This window comes from Sinohyriopsis cumingii, chromosome 5, assembly GCF_028554795.1.
Source record: "Sinohyriopsis cumingii isolate HCF-2022 chromosome 5, ASM2855479v2, whole genome shotgun sequence".
NCBI classification, from domain to species: Eukaryota; Metazoa; Mollusca; class Bivalvia; order Unionida; family Unionidae; genus Sinohyriopsis; species Sinohyriopsis cumingii.
In genome coordinates, this window is record NC_142965.1 from 38,168,463 (window position 1) to 38,186,114 (window position 17,652).

General features: G+C 33.4%; 1 protein-coding gene across 2 annotated transcripts in view; it reads right to left on the reverse strand.

Moving 5' to 3' along the window:
* Positions 1–620: 620 nt before the first annotated feature.
* Positions 621–17,652, reverse strand: part of LOC149798971 (sperm axonemal maintenance protein CFAP97D1-like) — a 44,714-nt gene continuing 27,682 nt past the window's right edge. Inside the window, exon 5 of one of the 2 annotated variants that reach the window (XM_089957880.1) lies at positions 621–4,729. In XM_089957880.1, the coding sequence (XP_089814006.1) occupies positions 4,274–4,729 (456 nt within the window). In that variant the 3' untranslated portion in view covers positions 621–4,273. Of the gene's footprint in view, positions 4,730–16,853; positions 17,031–17,652 lie in introns of those variants that run through there. The other variant, XM_089957881.1, reaches the window with a different exon arrangement.

A 17,652-nucleotide genomic window follows, 5' to 3' on the forward strand; every position in this document is an offset into this window, starting at 1 on the left:
TAGAGAGGGTGTACTTTGTATTCAAGTGACTAGATGGTATGATGCAGTGTATATTTTAATTACCACTATATTGTTTTATGTGTTATTGGTTAGAGAAGGATTTCACAATACTTATCCATATAGAAAAACTGCAATTTGCAACTACCATTCAGACTTGCTAATATAAAATGGATCCAACTGCAAACTGCATAGACCAAGACACCTCCATTGCGTAAAGTACCAGCATATCTGGGTCTATACAGTTTGTTAGGACTACTCAGTAAAAGTAAAAACATAGTCTCTGATCTTCCTGAACATTATGTGATGGCAGATCAGGGTCAAGGTTGTTTGCAGTAGAATTTGACTCATAGGCACTCACCTAAAATCTATAGTAATATTTTTCCAATAAAACTACATATGTCTGTATGTTAATATGTTTGCATGAGAATCAGAATGCACATGTACACATAATCAAGCACTCTACCATATCACCCCCACCCTCTGAGGAAGAAAGGAGAAGAATAGATCATGTAAAAGCCCAAAACATCATCCTGTGAGACTAAACTGTAAAATTAATTATCTGTAACTGTCACATCAGAATAGATACACTTATAAAACCAAATGAAGGAATAACAACTGAGTGAAATCTGAGTTTTATTTTCGAATATGATAGTTGAGATATAAAGTTATAAAACACAAATACAAGAAAACCAATATAAACTTTAGCTATCACACAGTTTTAATCAAAACATTTGGACAAAACACAAGGTCTCTCTTCCACTTAATAATACTCGTACATTGTGATATACAATACTATTTAGCAGATTTACATGGGAACAATGGAACTTGTGTAAGCTGGCCAAGAGGAGGGCCAAATATTTTCCATTTTAGCAATGGACCAGAATGCATGTATTTTGGTGTTACATCAAAAGGAAATTGGTATAATTAGAATAACTTTTGTGGCTGAAATTGGTAGAGATCTGGATTAGCAATGTGACAGATTAAACATGTTCAGTTATCTCATAACATACTCAATTATCTTGTAATATATTTAATAATCTTTAACATATCCAATTCTCTTGATACATATCAAATTATCGTTTCCAGCAAGATATGAAAAATGTTTGCAGTAATACTTTTAAAAAAATATTATTAACACAATTCTTGTTACTTCTGTTTTTTCAGGAGATGGGATCATACTCCTCATAGTATATTACCTCCCTTTGGAAGGGAAATGCCACCTGCCATAATGCTGTAAATTTTGTGGTAAATGTTACATGGGGTAAACGTACATTTGAAAACCACATTATACCCAATTTATCCTGCATTATTTCTAGATTGGCTGTAGTGCAGATTGTGAAAATATTACCTGATATGCAGGGGCAAATTATCAGGCAAAGGGCCGATGACATCACAAGTAACACGAGGCAGATGTCACAATATTCTGATAGTGTCAGAATGAAGTGCATATGAATTACCATACACAGTCTGCTTTTTGTTCCCTGCATCTGAATAGATTTCAATGTGTGATTAAAACAGGAAAGTCGGATCCAGTCAATGTTTTTGTGTACTAATGTGAGAATATCATGTTCTGCCGTTTAGATGACTGGGTCAAAAAAGATTTCTGGCAGTGATATATTTCTGAAAGGGTTTGTGCTGTGAGGAGCATGTTCATGGGATAATAATACAATACTGACAGAACAAAAATGGCCATTACATTAGATTAAATAAATAACCCTGTTTATTTCAAAGAAATATAATAATCTATATTAACCATAATACTGGAAAAAATAGAGAACCTAAATGCAATAAAAAATTTCCATTCACATTTGTTGTTTTATGAACTCTGACACTCTTTGTTGCAAAAGGAATGCCAAGGCTCTCTTGTGTCATGCATTAGCTGTAAATACTTTCTCAATAAAAGATACACAGTTCTGTAAATCTAACATTTCTGTACATATTATCACAGAATTTTTTTAAAATACTGAATGGTAAAATAGTACACACAAAAGAAAGTATAGCATTGAAACTGTGCAAGCATATAATGTGCAGAATGTAAGTGAAATTAACATGTTGCCATGCCATAAAACAGTAAGTCCAAACCAGTTCCCCCTTACGCAAAATCAACATGATCAAAGGGTGATAAATCTTACAGCTTTTGGAACAGAGGCACTGCTGCTTCTATACTCAAAGGAATTAAACCAAAACTTACATTTAAAAAGAAAACTCATAACTAATGAAGAAAACAATTCCAGAAGAAATAAAATCAAGTTAAGGCTCCAACTTGATGGATGATACTAACAGCTGATTACCTCCCTTGAAGACAGCTGCAAGAATTTGGAATACATAATATATCTAAAATAAGAACACACACTTAAGACAAATGATTGAAAAGTATTAAAAACATTATTGATCTATAGTTTTGGAAATACCATACATGACAGGATAATAGTGTAAACAAATTAATAGTACAGAATATGTTTACAAAGTGTAAAACATTGAACCTGCATGTGATCCATACAGAATACTTACAACCAATTCAATTCTGATTAACACTGATGTAAACATTTTATGATGATGTAATACTTTCTTGCATGAAAAATTCTGTACAACATATTTAATATCTTACTTACTTTTTATCCATTGCAATGTTAAAAATAACAAAATTACTGAAATGAAAAAAATCATCTTTCTTATAAAAAGTTTTGTTATTATTATACAGATCAAACTGAACATTGATAAAATATTTTTCTACACTGATAAAAAATACAAAAATTAAAATGTTAAGAAATTTATCAAAACTTTTTAAAAGATAAGACTCTCAAGCCCATGTATATGGATAGAAATCCCCCTTAACTGTTGAGTAATAACATGCAAATATGTCATAAAGAAGAAAATGTACATTTAAAAACCTTATATAAATAATATAAAACACTTACATTCTGTACATGTGTATATTATCTTCCCACATGCAATAAAATGCCTGTAACATAGAACAATGTACCACATTTCACCCTGCTGAGAGCTAGCTCTCTTCCACTGTTCAGAACCTTTTCTCCCATTTCAATTTGCACTACTAATCCTTGTATTATCCACAAAAACATTGATCATCATAGACCTAGGTGGCCATGACATAATGTACCAGCAGATTCAGGTCTATACTGATCATCACACACTCAAATGGCCATGACAGCCAAGCAGATCCAGGTCTATACTGATCACCACAGATGCAACAGGCCACGGCATAATGAACCAGCAGATCCAAGTCTATATTGATCATCATAGATGCAACTGGCCATGACATAATGAACCAGCAGATCCAGGTCTATACTGATCATCACAGATGCAACAGGCCATGGCATAATGAACCAGCAGATCCAAGTCTATACTGGTCATCATAGATGCAATAGGCCATGACATAATGAACCAGCAGATTCAAGTCTATATTGAACATTACATACCCAAATAACCATGGCAGCCTAGCTGATCTAGGTTTGTACTGATCATCACAGATGCAACAGGCCATGACATAATGTACCAGCAGATCCAAGTCTATACTGGTCAGTTCAGTGTATCATGATATATGTGAGGTTGCTTATATTGGGGTACATTACACATAAAAGTAGTCCTCACAATAACACTGTTCAGGACTGCCATGCTAGTGTTTCATGATATAGGAAAGGTTGACATATACAGACATACATTAGATGGAAAACTAAAATTCAAGCAGAATAATGGTATCCATTATTATGCACAAATTATATCAAGGAATGTGTTATACTGGGGTGTTTTATAGTGAGGTACCACTGTACAATAACTGAGACTAAGTAAATCATACCATGATTAAGTTTTTTCTTCATGTGTAAATATAAGTTTGTAAAAGATCTATAATGAAACAAATGTGATTAAACTAACCTTCACTGAATTTTAGCTTTAATTAGCATCTGGATAAAGATCAACAAAACTAATTAAGGCTGATTTTAATTCTTTTTCTCTACTGCAGAACATATTTTTTCTGTAGATATTCTGCACATTTTTGACAGCTAATATGCATGCACTGTAGATGACATTGCAAAGCGATTCAAGAATGGTTGCTGATAAATGCTTTGCTGATGTATTAAAAGAGCACAGTGTCAAGGAAATGTGAATGTAATTTTTGTATGCCTTTCTGGAAAATAATAATAGTCACTATTTGCCTTTATTTGGTTTATCACTTCTTTCTTCTGCCACTTTCAAGTCATGAATATGTGATAGTTTCTGATATTTAAGCCTTTTTGTTTTAATCACCCATAGACTATGCATCCCCATCTTTTTTACCGTCTTTCTCAACCTTTCTGTTCTCTTCACCCTCAAGCTCTGCAGCCGTTTCTTTATTAATGTCGTTCTTAACAACCTTTCTGTTCTCATCATTCACAGACTCTGTATCCTTTTCTTTCTTACCATCTTTCTCAACCTTTCTGTTCTCATCACCCTCATGCTCTGCAGCCTTTTCTTTTTTAATGTCTTTCTTAACAACCTTGCTGTTCTTGTCACCCACAGACTTTGCATCCTTATCTTTTTTACCATCTTTCTCAACCTTTCTGTTCTCGTCACCCTCACGCTCTGCAGCCTTTCCTGTTTTAATGTCATTCTTAACAACCATTCTGTTCTTGTCACCCATAGACTCTTCATCACGTCCTTCTCCTGTATCTTTACCCTTAGGACCATCTTCTGTTGCCATTTCACCCCCTGTAGTCTTTCTTTTCCCTTCCTAAAATAGACAAAATACAGAAAATAAGTATGTGCTGAATTTGGGATTTGATAACAGAGAAGCTTGATGTAAATATTTTAGTGAAACATACAAAGCTCTGTAAAATTTGCTGCACCTCAATTCATTTGCACCTCTTGCAAATGACTAATATCATTTCAAATTCCAATTTCTCTGTTAACATTACTTGCAAACCTAAATAATAAACAATTTTCGGTATTATCCAATTTTTGGCATCATCTTCTATATACTTTATAAATATACTGTATAAATAATGTTGCATATTATCCAATTTTAGCATGGTCTTGTATATACTTTATAAATATATTGTATAAATAATGTTGCATATTATCCAGTTTTAGCATGGTCTTGTATATACTTTATAAATATACTTTATAAATAATGTTGAATATTATCCAGTTTTAGCATGGTCTTGTATATACTTTATAAATATATTGTATAAATAATGTTGCATATTATCCAATTTTAGCATGGTCTTGTATATACTTTATAAATATATTGTATAAATAATGTTGCATATTATCCAATTTTAGCATGATCTTGTATATACTTTATAAATATATTGTATAAATAATGTTGCATATTATCCAGTTTTAGCATGGTCTTGTATATACTTTATAAATATACTTTATAAATAATGTTGCATATTATCCAATTTTAGCATGGTCTTGTATATTCTTTAAAACTAAACTGTATACATAATGCTGTAAATTATCCAGTTCTATGATGATCTTGTATATACTTTCTAACAAAATAGTAGTTACTTACAAATGCAGTGAGTATGATTTTATTTTACTTATTATCCTTTAAAAAAAATCTGTAATGTAGTTTACCACGAAATATAATTCTCTTCAGCCAAGAAAATGCAGAGAGAGAGAGAGAGAGAGAGAGAGTCTGAGAATTTATGAGCTTTCAAGAAACAGAGGACACAAGGTAGATTAGTTCCTCAGAACTAATTGCATCACTGTCTATAAATTATGCCATTATTATTATTATTATTACTGACCCCTGGCAATAATAAATGTAACTTCAGACTCTTCTCAAAGCTGAAATTTCTTCATCAGAGACACATTTAATTCACAGGGAAATAGATGAAGACATCAAGCTATACTGGTCACACTGGCACAAAAGGCAACTTTCATTTCTGCCCAAATAACAAGACCACTTTCCCACCATCCTGCAAACAAAATACTTCAATCTTCTACCCTAATGATAAAACCTTTCTTGCTTTCAAATATAACATACTGAGAGTGTGACTTGTGTATGGTGAGTATAAGCAAAAATAAGAAATGTCTGCACATCAATTCACATGATATTCATTTATCTAAACAAATTCTTCCTCATAAAGAAAACATTTAGTTTGCATAGACTGTAGATATGCAACCACTTAAGGCAGTTAGAGACTCTTGTTTGGTTACTAGGAAACACTAACTGCAGAAAGCAGGTGACCATAGTATTTTCTCTATATAGGAAATGTGCTGGGGTGCATTAGGGTAGCTTTTGTGACCCGGTCACCATTATGTAATGGTTATTATTCAGAAAGGTCTGATTGTACATATAAAAAACAATAATCAACTAAATCTCAAAATTCCACAAAAAAAGTGCACAAGAAGTAAACAAAAATGCCTTCATCCAAACTGAAAACCACATTCGATAAAAATAAGAACAAAGATTCAGCAAACATCATAGCCTGTATGTATCTGCCAAAGAAAAACAAACTCTATGCTATTTTCCATCCTGACAATTGATCTATTCAAAAATTTACTCCTATAATTAAGTAAAAAATTCCCAACTTTAAACTTAATTAGTTTTAGATAAAATCTTGTTGGAAAGTTTCAATAAATTTTTTACCTATGAAGTCATTAGGGGTGAAACGATATACCTGTGCCTCGTATCGATACATTAATTCACACCATCACAGCCTACGATACATGTCAATACACATATGAACTTGATGGTCTTTCCATCTTTGGAAGGTAGGTGGTGCCCTTTCATGTATGTTGACATTCTTGGTTGTATTTCCAGTATGCAGACTACAGATAGACATATAGTTATCATATATTTACATGCATTTCTCATAGATGAGATGATACAGTACTTTCAAACAGACTACCTGTTGGTTGCAGTGAGTTTTATATCCAACATTTTATGCCATTTAATGGTGGTTGTATTGAACTCCCATTGTTTTGTACAACATGAATGATTTGAAAACATATCACAAATTTTGTGTCTCAGTTACACTTGGAAGACATCACAATGTTATCTTTAAAACAGAAGAAATAATGTAATTTTCTTGTGCAAAGTAAATCTCATCTAGAACAAATCTGGGCATAGAAATAATGTTGAATGCCAACAAAATCGGTCACTTTTAACTTCCTACAGATGCATTAGACTGCTGCAGCCATACATACTTGTATTTGTTAGTAAAGAAGGAAAACTAGTGACTACACCCAATCCTATTGAACAGTTTTTTTAAAAAATTACACAAGATGATAAACTTGAGCAGTAAATCTGTCCCATTGCTCATTCTATGCTAATTTAATTTATTCAGTCAGCACCTATATCATTCACAGGTTAAAAATATCTCTGCATAAAAAAGAGAAATTCCATATTTGTTCCCCATGTACAATTTAAAAAGAGATGTCATCACAGAATTTTATCTTAAGGGAGACCTCCCTCTTTATCAAAGAAAAAAGGAGGGGAGAAAGAAATGGTCATAGGTCAATATTTATCTAAACTTCAATATCTGTCTCTAGGGGCCCCGAGTGGCCGAGTGGTCTAAAGCGCTTTCCGTTATGGATCACTGCCATCTCACCTCTGTCTGCATGGGTTCGAGTCTCGGATTCGGCTAATGTGGGTATGTGAGAAAGCCTGCCAGTAGCTTCTCGTGGGTCGGTGGTTCTTTCCGGAGTTTTCCCGGGTTCTTCCTCCACCATTAATACTGGCCGCCATGTATAGCCAATCGCGTGCTGAAAAATGGCGTTAAGCCCTACAACAACAACAACAACAATATCTGTCTCTCTTTCTTCCTATTCCACTTTCTTATAACTCTACTGAAATCAACATCTTTGACAGATGTCACCTAGCTGTATAAGCATTAATCTGTTAATTATTTCTGAGCATACTCTACTCCTTTTCTTTGTATCAATATTGTTCTGACTGCTTCTTTCCGTAGAGGCATATACATACTAGCTTTGTAAGCTTGAATATGTTGGGAAACTGATCTTTGTGACTGTTATGTACAGTTTTCCAGAGATCACAGACATTACCTTTTGGATACATCTGCTCCAAAATAGGATTTTTCATTAACATAAACTTCCTTTGTTAAATCAGTAGTTTACTGACTACTATGCCAAATTTCTTATCTGTTCCATAATGCTGTATAAGGGTATTTATTCCATCGATGCTTGCGCAGACAGAAGTATTAAAATAAATATATTTACATCTTAATTTAATTTCTTTTACTCTTATTTTATTTAGTTTATCATTACCCTGATATAGATACATGTATATAGTTTTGTAGCATATGATCTGGGAGGCAAATTTCATTCAAAAAATGAAGACTGCATTATACTTTTAAATTGGCTGTATTATAATTAGGCTCAGTATTCTGCCCTTTTATAGTACATTTAATTTTGAAATACCAATAGCATGTACATCTGACTCATATTTAACACCATTTCAGGCTCAAAATCACTCACTGGTATTAATAATCTGATATACTTCATAACTTTAAAAATTATTGTCATTATCACCATCATCAAGTATTTTCTGAACAAAATCATAATGAACCACACCGGGTCCAATCAGACATTTGGGGTTTTCTAGATAGCCTGTTTTTTAAACATGCATATATAAAACATTCTTCATGAATGGTTCAAACTTTGCCTAATTTTTATTCCTGGACACATTGGAATAATCAAATTTAATTTCAGTACCATTTACATAGTGCTTGAAGAACCCAGATGTAGAACAGTTGCTACCCCAAAAACAGATGTCGCAACAAGAAAGGTTAAATAAAAAATGTTTACTTTGGCATGCACATTTTCATATGTGGGACTTTCAACAAATTTGCTGGAATTCTCATGTTTCACTGTTCTCCAAGTGCAAATTCGTACAAATTTTGTATTATTCGTGCACTGGCACACTCTGAAAGCATCTCCACTTAAGTATTTGACATATCTAATGACTTTCCCTTGAAGCATCTCTGTTACTCTGCCAATACTTCCTGTTTGTCATGCAGAGAATAAGCTACATTGATTTCTGTATTGTTTAACCTGGAGCAAAACAAGCAATAACCACAAATCAGAAGTCAATGTAACATATTTCAATCTGCAACACACCAGTAGCGCAGCTTTCAAATCTACCAAAGGAGTCAAGATACAAGTCAAAGTAGAAATGTTGCATGAAAGTGGTTATTCAATGATGAGTAAAGTACTTCATTAAACAATGGAATACATTTGGAATAACATGGCATGCTTGTTCATGTTGTGGATAACAGCGAATCATCTAAACTGTTCTTAATAGACAAAGCATGGCTGTGTGTTTGTACATGCTGAATGTACTTCTGGGTTAAAATAGTTAGCATGCAATGGGGGGGGGGAGGCAGATTACTAACCATGTCACTTTGTGTTAACTTGTGAGCAAGTGGGTATTCTCAAATAATCTTTTACATTTTTATTAATGAACACAGGTGCCTGTGACTGCATATGCTGTCTCACATGAATTATAATTTTACATAATAACAAGGCAACTAATAATAATTATTCATGACTGCTCAAGACTAAAATAACATGCATAATGTATCATTTTGTATTGATTCTCCATCTCTTGTATCAATATGTGTATTGTTTCAGCAAAAGTATCGATGCATCGATATATCGATGAATTGTTTCTCCCCTAATAGTCATATTATGACACCCTTCCTTATGGACAAGCAAATATGACCTTCCATAATTAAAAAATACTGATGTATACAGTACTCCCTCATTGTCATTCATCGTTTAAGTTCAACATTGACCATGGCATCAATAACTTTTTTGGTTTCTGTGAGTATTTGAATAGCTGAAAAGCCAGTTTGTGCTCTGAAATGTATGTGACACACTAGATGGAAGATGCCACATACGGTCACTTGATCAACATGCTGCAGTTCTGAGATTTACACTGCTTGCATTTTTGCCTCTGCAGTTTTTCTCAGTACAAAATCTGTTGCTAAAGTATGGCTATGCCAGATGGAGCATGTGATCTTCTGAAGATTGAGAGTCAGTGTTGAAGTGTTTCAGAGATGGCTTGGGAGAATCTTTAAGGCATTTCTTCTGACTGCCTTGAGATCACTCTCCTTCCTTCTGGTCACCACACAAGATCTTCTTTGGTAGTCAATCTTCTGACATCTTATGATGTGGCCTACTCAACAGCAGAGTGTGTATGTTTTGGAAAACCTGCCCATCCAAGAATCTCACTGTCTGGGACCCTTAGTATCTTGCCATTTTATCCACATCAGTTTTCTCAATCATCACATGTGAGAATGGTTTACCTTCATTGCATTGCATCTGTACAGTCTCTATGTTTTGCATACAGCAGGGTCAGCAACACTGGTTTTGTATACCTTCAGTTTTGATTGCAGACTAATGCCATCATGCTACCACATATTTGTAGTCTACTAAATACCATACTTGCTTTAGCAGTTCTGGTGTTGGTTTCATCCATGATGTGGACTGAACATGACACCATACTGCTGAGACAGGTGAACCTGTCCATTGCCAGGAGGGTTTGGCCACTGACTTTGATGGTAGGCTCTATGTGAGACTTCACGGTGTGGGTTGGTATGTCACCTGTCTTCTTGGTAATGGCTGTAAGACTAAAATTGTCAAAATCTGAAAAGAAATGATTCATATTGTGTTCCACATCAAACTCAGATTTGGCATTCAGGAAACAGTCAATATCAAATAGGAGGTTAAAAAACATTAACTTCCTGTACTTTTGTCTCTGACTGTAATCTGTTCAGATTGAGGAGCTTGCCATCAGTCCATTATCTGATGTTGATCCCAGTGTCATACTCAGTCACTGAAGGCATCATTAAACATGGTAGAGAACATACTGAAGAGGGCTGGGGACAACACACAGCCTTGCTTTGTCTATTGGGAATGGTTTAGATGATTCACTGTTATCCACAACATAAGCAAGCATGCCATGTCATCACTGCCAATTCATTATGACAAATCTTTCTGGTCAACCAAAATCAGCAATGGTCTTCCAGAGAGGCCCTCATTATTGACTGTGTCCAAGGTTTTTGTCAATGTTATGTATGGGTTAGAGTTCTGTTCCTGGCATTTCTTTGGAATTTAATGAACATAATGTCTGTGGTTTCTTGTTCCTGAAGTGATCAATGTGATACATAAGGCAATGAAGCAGAATTCTGCCAAGGATTTGGGCAGCTATTGACAGCAAAGAGATACCCCTGAAGGTTATTACTGGATTGTCTTTTGCCATTGCACTTGAGCAAGTAGAGGATGGATGCATCTTTGTACTCCATAGGTATTGTTCCTTGAGTCCACATTGACTGGAATAGTTGGGTCTGTGCCATGTATGAGGGTAACACAATTAGCTAAGAAATAATCTACCTTGAGGCCCTCATACAAAGGAATTTATTTGTTTAGCTGCATCTCTGAAGCCACTAGCTATATTGGGTTTGGAAGAAGGAAATATAGTGGGCATTTCTAATCTCAAATGGAATACTATTCCAGAGCAAAGTTATAAAGTATTGGAAACTTTTTAAAAATAATTCCTTATTTGGTTTGGGAATTTTATACTGTTTGGTAGACATGGATCGCTGGTGTGGAGTATTGCCAGGTAGCCTATACTGGAATAGTGAATGTAAATATTCAGGAGCATCGTTATTGGATATCTTGTACATTAATTTGGCTTTTCTCAAACAGATTCAGTTTTTAATAGGTTATATTTTTAACTTACCAGCTAAAGTTTCCTTGCTTTCTTTCTGGATTGATATTAGCCAAAATGCTCTTTTTTGAAGATGTGCCAGCTTTGCTATGTTTTTATCATTAATTGAATTACCCCTTACTGTATTACAGTAGTCAAAATAGGGTTGTATGTAACTGTTATAAAATAGTTTTCTGTGCCTTTCAGGGAGAAAATGTCTTATCCTACTGAAAAGCCATAATCTTGAATTGACTTTTTTACTGATATTTTCAGTCCATGATAGGTTATTATCAAGCAAAACACCAAGTAGTCTATCATGACAGACCATTTGCAAATTTGTATCCTTCCATGTCAGACATAGTTCATTACTATCAAGATTTGACCTTTTTTGCCATGTTGAGATATGTAATATTTTAGTTTTACCAGTATTTACCACCATGCCATTGCATGTGCACCAGTTATCCAGTTTGTTAAGGGCATTCTGTAAAGAAATTTTGAATTCATGCTTTGTGTTTTGATGTCTGACAATGTTGCATCATCTGCATAGAGATCTGTAGATGACTTTGAGTCCCTTAGTAAAATTGGTAGGTCATTAATAAATAAAATAAATAGTAATGGACCTAGAATTGAGCCTTGTGGTACTCCATATCTAATTGTTCCAGGTTCAGAAAGAACATTATTTATATAAACATGTTGTGTTCTCTCACTTAAGTATGAAGTAAACCATCTAACTGCGCTTTCATCACATTGGTAGATTTTCAGTTTCTTCAAAAGGATTTCATGATCCACCATGTCAAAAGCTTTCTATTATTCTACCTTGGTCATGTACTTGAAGCCATTTATCAGTTAGAGAGATCAAGGCAGTCTCACATGAATGTGTCTGTCTAAAGCCTGATTGATTAGGGTGTAACAGCAAGTGTTTGGTTAAATATGACATGAGTGAGTCATGGACATGTTTTTCAATTAATTTTGACAAGTTTGGTAGTATTGAGATTGGTCAGCAGTTATCAGCATCATCCTTAGAATCAGATTTGTGAATAAGAGTTACTTTTACAGTTTTCCATATTTTGGGGACAGATGAGGTTGCAATGATTAAATTGATTATGAATGTTATGCTATCTACAATAGCAGAGGCAGAAGATTTAATGAGTTGTGGACCAATATGATCCAGTCCTGTAGCTTTCTTGGCATCAAATTCACTGAGACATTTTTTAACAAAGTGTTTTGATACTGGTGGGATAAAGAAACATACCTTCTTAGAGATTTTGCTGCTGCAGAACTGTTTCAGTTCATTAAAGTTGTTTTTTATCACTGGTTCTTTTAACTTTGTGGTAATGTTGGTGAAAAAATAATTGAAAACATTTGCAATGTCAGTATCATCAGTGACTATGGTGTCATTTACCAGAAGTGAGTGTATTTTATTTTTATGTTCCTCCAGTGAGTTCACTGAAGACTTTCTAAATGTGTTGCTCTTTTTGTTTTAAAGCAATGATTGATAATAGGATTTTTAGCTTTTTTAATCATACTTGTTATCTTATTTCTCTATACTTTATATTGTGCATGATTTTCCATAGCCTTGAATTGGTCTCATGTTTTCAAAGCATCTATAATCTCAGTAGTAAATTAGGCTAAATTTCATTCTTTACTCGATGTACTTTCAGTAGTGCATGCTTAGAGACTACATCCATCAATAAGTCACTCCACACCCTCAGAGCTTTGTCTATGTCATCCAAATTTTGGATCTTATTCCATGGAACTTTATATAGGTCATTGAGAAATTATTCTTCATTAAAAAATCTGAACAATTTGTAAGTGATCGTTTTGTGCATTTTTCTTATTTCTCTTGCATTTAACCTTTCTTGTAAAAAAAAGTAGGATAGTGGTCACTAAGACCAACATTCGGTACATTAACACAAGCCACATTGTCTGGTAGGTTGGTATAAATGTGATCAATAAGAGTGCTTGATTTTTCTGTTACCTTGTAGTTTCATTTGCAGCTGGACTAGGCCTAATGATTCAATAAATTTCATCCAGTCCTTATTTGAGTATGAGAAGGTCCTTATTTATATCACCAAGTATATATGTTTCTTTCTCCTGTACAAGAACATTTTCCATTTGTTTCAAAAAGTTATCATTCCAAATTGCTTTGGAGGAAGGTGGCCTATAAATGAAACCAACCTGAAATAAGTATGCATTATTCTGAGAAATCTCCACCCAGATACTCTCAATTTCATGTGAGTCTAAGCTTAATTTAAATGGATGCATTAGTTAAAAATATGATAAGATCACCTGCTAAACCAATAGAGATTTTTACTTTGGATTGTTTAAGATCAAAAAGCTCCCAGTTATCATTGCAAAATTTGAAAGCCAAGCAGACAACATATGTGCCTGAAGGTGAAATTTTGTGAAAACTGTGGAGCTTAACTTCAGCCATAAGACAGGAAATGACTTTGCTTCTTATCACTTATATTTCTGTCACCTTTGTAAACCTTTGTAATTTTATTCCGTGTCTCTGATTCCAATTGTTGTTACAGTAACAGCAATGAAAGGAAACCAGTCTAAGACTTTGTTTACCTCATTTAGAAGAATGTTGCACAGTATACATCCATCGTAAAATATTTTAACAGAGTGATGAACATTAAAAGAGGGAAATCACTAGAAAATAACTGAAAAGTCAGTCACACCAGCAAAATTGCTAGTCAAAATAGAATTATGTCAAAAGTATTATGACACATTTTACTGAATTATTTGCAGTTTCAGTAAAAGAAAGTTCTCTAGAAACCTGTATGCTTGAGAAAAAAAAGCCATTGGAACACCTCAACCAAGAATAAGTCATCTCAGTCAAGAACAGGCCTTTTGAACTTCCATCACTTTAAAATGAAGAGGTAAGAAAATTTTTGAACATCTGTGGAAAAAATGATAAAATTCCTCTGTCATAATTTCTTTTTTACATCAGATATTCTGACATTTTCTTATTACAGTGTTAGAATTCCAAAGATTTCTGAGCTGAGTCACCCATACTAAGCACTATGATGTGTGTGATGTGCATATGACTTCATTTGGTAACCATGGGACAATTGTATGGTTTTTGCATTATGCAATGGGGCTACTGTAGTATTAACAGGGAGTATTTGCTCTGATCACTGGTGGTAAAGACCTGAGTATGTTGCACATGTGTTTACCTGTGGCACATTATAATCAGGATTGTGTTTATGTGGCATTAAACCACACACACACACACACACTGTTTCCGCACAACAGATATGCACAGATTTGTTATAATCTGTCTCTATTTAACAGACATTCTCAGATTTATTATAATCTGTCTCTATGGAATGAAGTAATGGCGATGACAACAGATAAGTTTATCTTTTTTTTTTACAATGGATTAAATTCAGCAATAACGGGTTAAATTCAGATGCAACTTTAACCAAATTCCAAAGTCTACTTAGCAAGGTGTTTTTACGTGAGTCTGGTAGTTTAAATTATTTTATGTGAGTCTGGTAGTTTAAATTATTTTTTTCACATCACAATTAAGCATCAGGTGAAGCACATATGATTCTGATAAAATAATGCATCACCAGGATAAAAAACATGCAAAACATGGTGTTCAACTTTATATTCTTGCTCCATTCAAACTGAAGGAATACCTTTGGTGTCAATTTCTAAATTATGAAGGAGTTGCCAAAAACCAATATAGTGCAGTGTAGTGCATGACTTTATGGTGCTGTGTGTCAGCTCTGAATTCATTTCACACTCCAAAGGGCATGGATAAAAACTTATTCTCATTGCATGTCATTTATAATCATGTTAAAGTCATGGTACATAATGCTGGTACAGTGACATGTAAAAGGGGAATTCTGCACCCACTAAGCTGATTAAAGCTGTTGGATCTCTGATCATGAAGAAAACAGATTTGAAATTCTTCAAACCTAATGCCAGTGAAACTATGACCATTTCTGTGCCAGATTGAAAATTAAATAATAATTCACCTGATAAAATATATCAGCCAGTCTAACTTTCAGAATAACAGTTTGAAATTTAAATTCCTGGAGTGAAACTATGATGTAGTTTTGAATTAAATATAATTTGCATAATTGACTTTGACCAATGTATTCGACTTTGATCAATTCAACCAATCATAAAATTTCAACTTCATAATAAATCAATTTATATGAAAAGCTCAGATATTTATTTTAATAATTATTTTATTATTTATTTTAATAATTCAGGAATTATGCAGACTACTCATATTACAAGTCTGAGCACAATATAAAGACAGGACAAACATCCCAGTGTAATTTAATTTATGCAGTGTGTTTCATGAATAAAAGTTAATCCCTGTCTTTACAGGACACTGTTGTGTGAGCAGGCACTCTCTATAATAAGATTAATACAGTTCTTTCTCTTATAACCCTGTCCATGGCAGCCATAGAGTATAGCACCTTGTAGTGAGATCACATTATAATGAAGTATATGGTACAGTGCTCCCTCATTATATTGAGTGTTTCTTTATAAGGAGATGTCCCTCTAAGACACATTTCTTGGGTCTTTAAATATGTGTAATTAGACTGGTTTAAAATGTTGTTTACAAATATAATTGGTTCCAAGCTTCAGTTTATCTTGTTGGTTAGAATCATACAAGTCATTAATACAAAGTATCAAGGTCATAGCATGCTCATGAATACAAAGTATCAAGGTCATATCATGATCATGATGCAAGGAACAAAATGATAACATAAATCATTACATGCTAATTTTATTTCCAAATAAATGTTTTTAACAAATTAAAACTACTAAAAAGAATAAATGAAATAGAATAAAATGGCTTTAAAAACAATTGTTAAGATATATTAAAATATCAGTATATAATTTTTTAAAACTGATTTTCAACAATTTGGTCTTTAATGCATGGGATAGCTTGATGTTTTATAATAATAAAGGAACTGTTCCTTAGTCACACAAATTTGACCACATGTTCCTTAACCATTTTGATATTGTTGAAATTAAATTTATTATATGTATCAATTCAATGCCAGTTGAATTTGTACATAATATGAGCAACACACATTACTCCAACATAAAAGCACCCGTACCACAGAGGACTGCTTGACGATATCAAGAAAGTGATTTCTGAACATTAAAAAAGTGAACCATTCCAATTAATTTCTTGCTTGGTGAGACTTCAAACAGTGTTGAGGAAAAACAATGACCACTTAATACATACGTTTTCATACACAGCTTTGGCTTTGTTAAAGCCAATTTGGGTCAAGTTCTTTTTTGTGTCCATCTTTCCATAAAAGGTGCCACCCCGATTGGGAGGCAGTGACTTGGAAAGGTTTGTCTCCTAAATTGGATAGAATGTCAAAAAACTGAATCATGCAAAGTTGCCTCACATGTAGTCTTTAACTTTAACATCTAGAAGAATTACAAATATTTATAAAAGGTAAAGAAAAGAAATGAGTCAGCATAAATTGTTTAAACCGAATGGTTGGCTGGGGATTTTTCAACAATATTTTCAAAGTATTATCATTTAATCAAAATCAAAGTAATAATAGGTACCAGCTTTGCTAACATTTTTGATAATTAACTTACCATTTCTTGTCAAATAAACAAATCTGATACTTTCTTAAATAAATCTGTGGACTTTGAAAAGAAAGAAAACATTTGGGACATATATGTGTTAATAACTATCAACAACAGAGTAATTAACATGTGAAATCAATTAATCCTAATTTATTCAAACCCAAAATTTACATTATCTAAGTTTGTAATATGTGGGTTTTAAAACTCAGTGCCTTAGTTTGATTTATACAAAAAAGTTTGATTTTAAAAATCATTACCTGGCATATACTAAATATAAATGGACATGATAAACTTAATCTGACATGCAATTATTTTAGTACCAATTTAATACTAGGATGTGTACATATAATTATATTTACAAAAACTGCAGGTTAACTAAATTT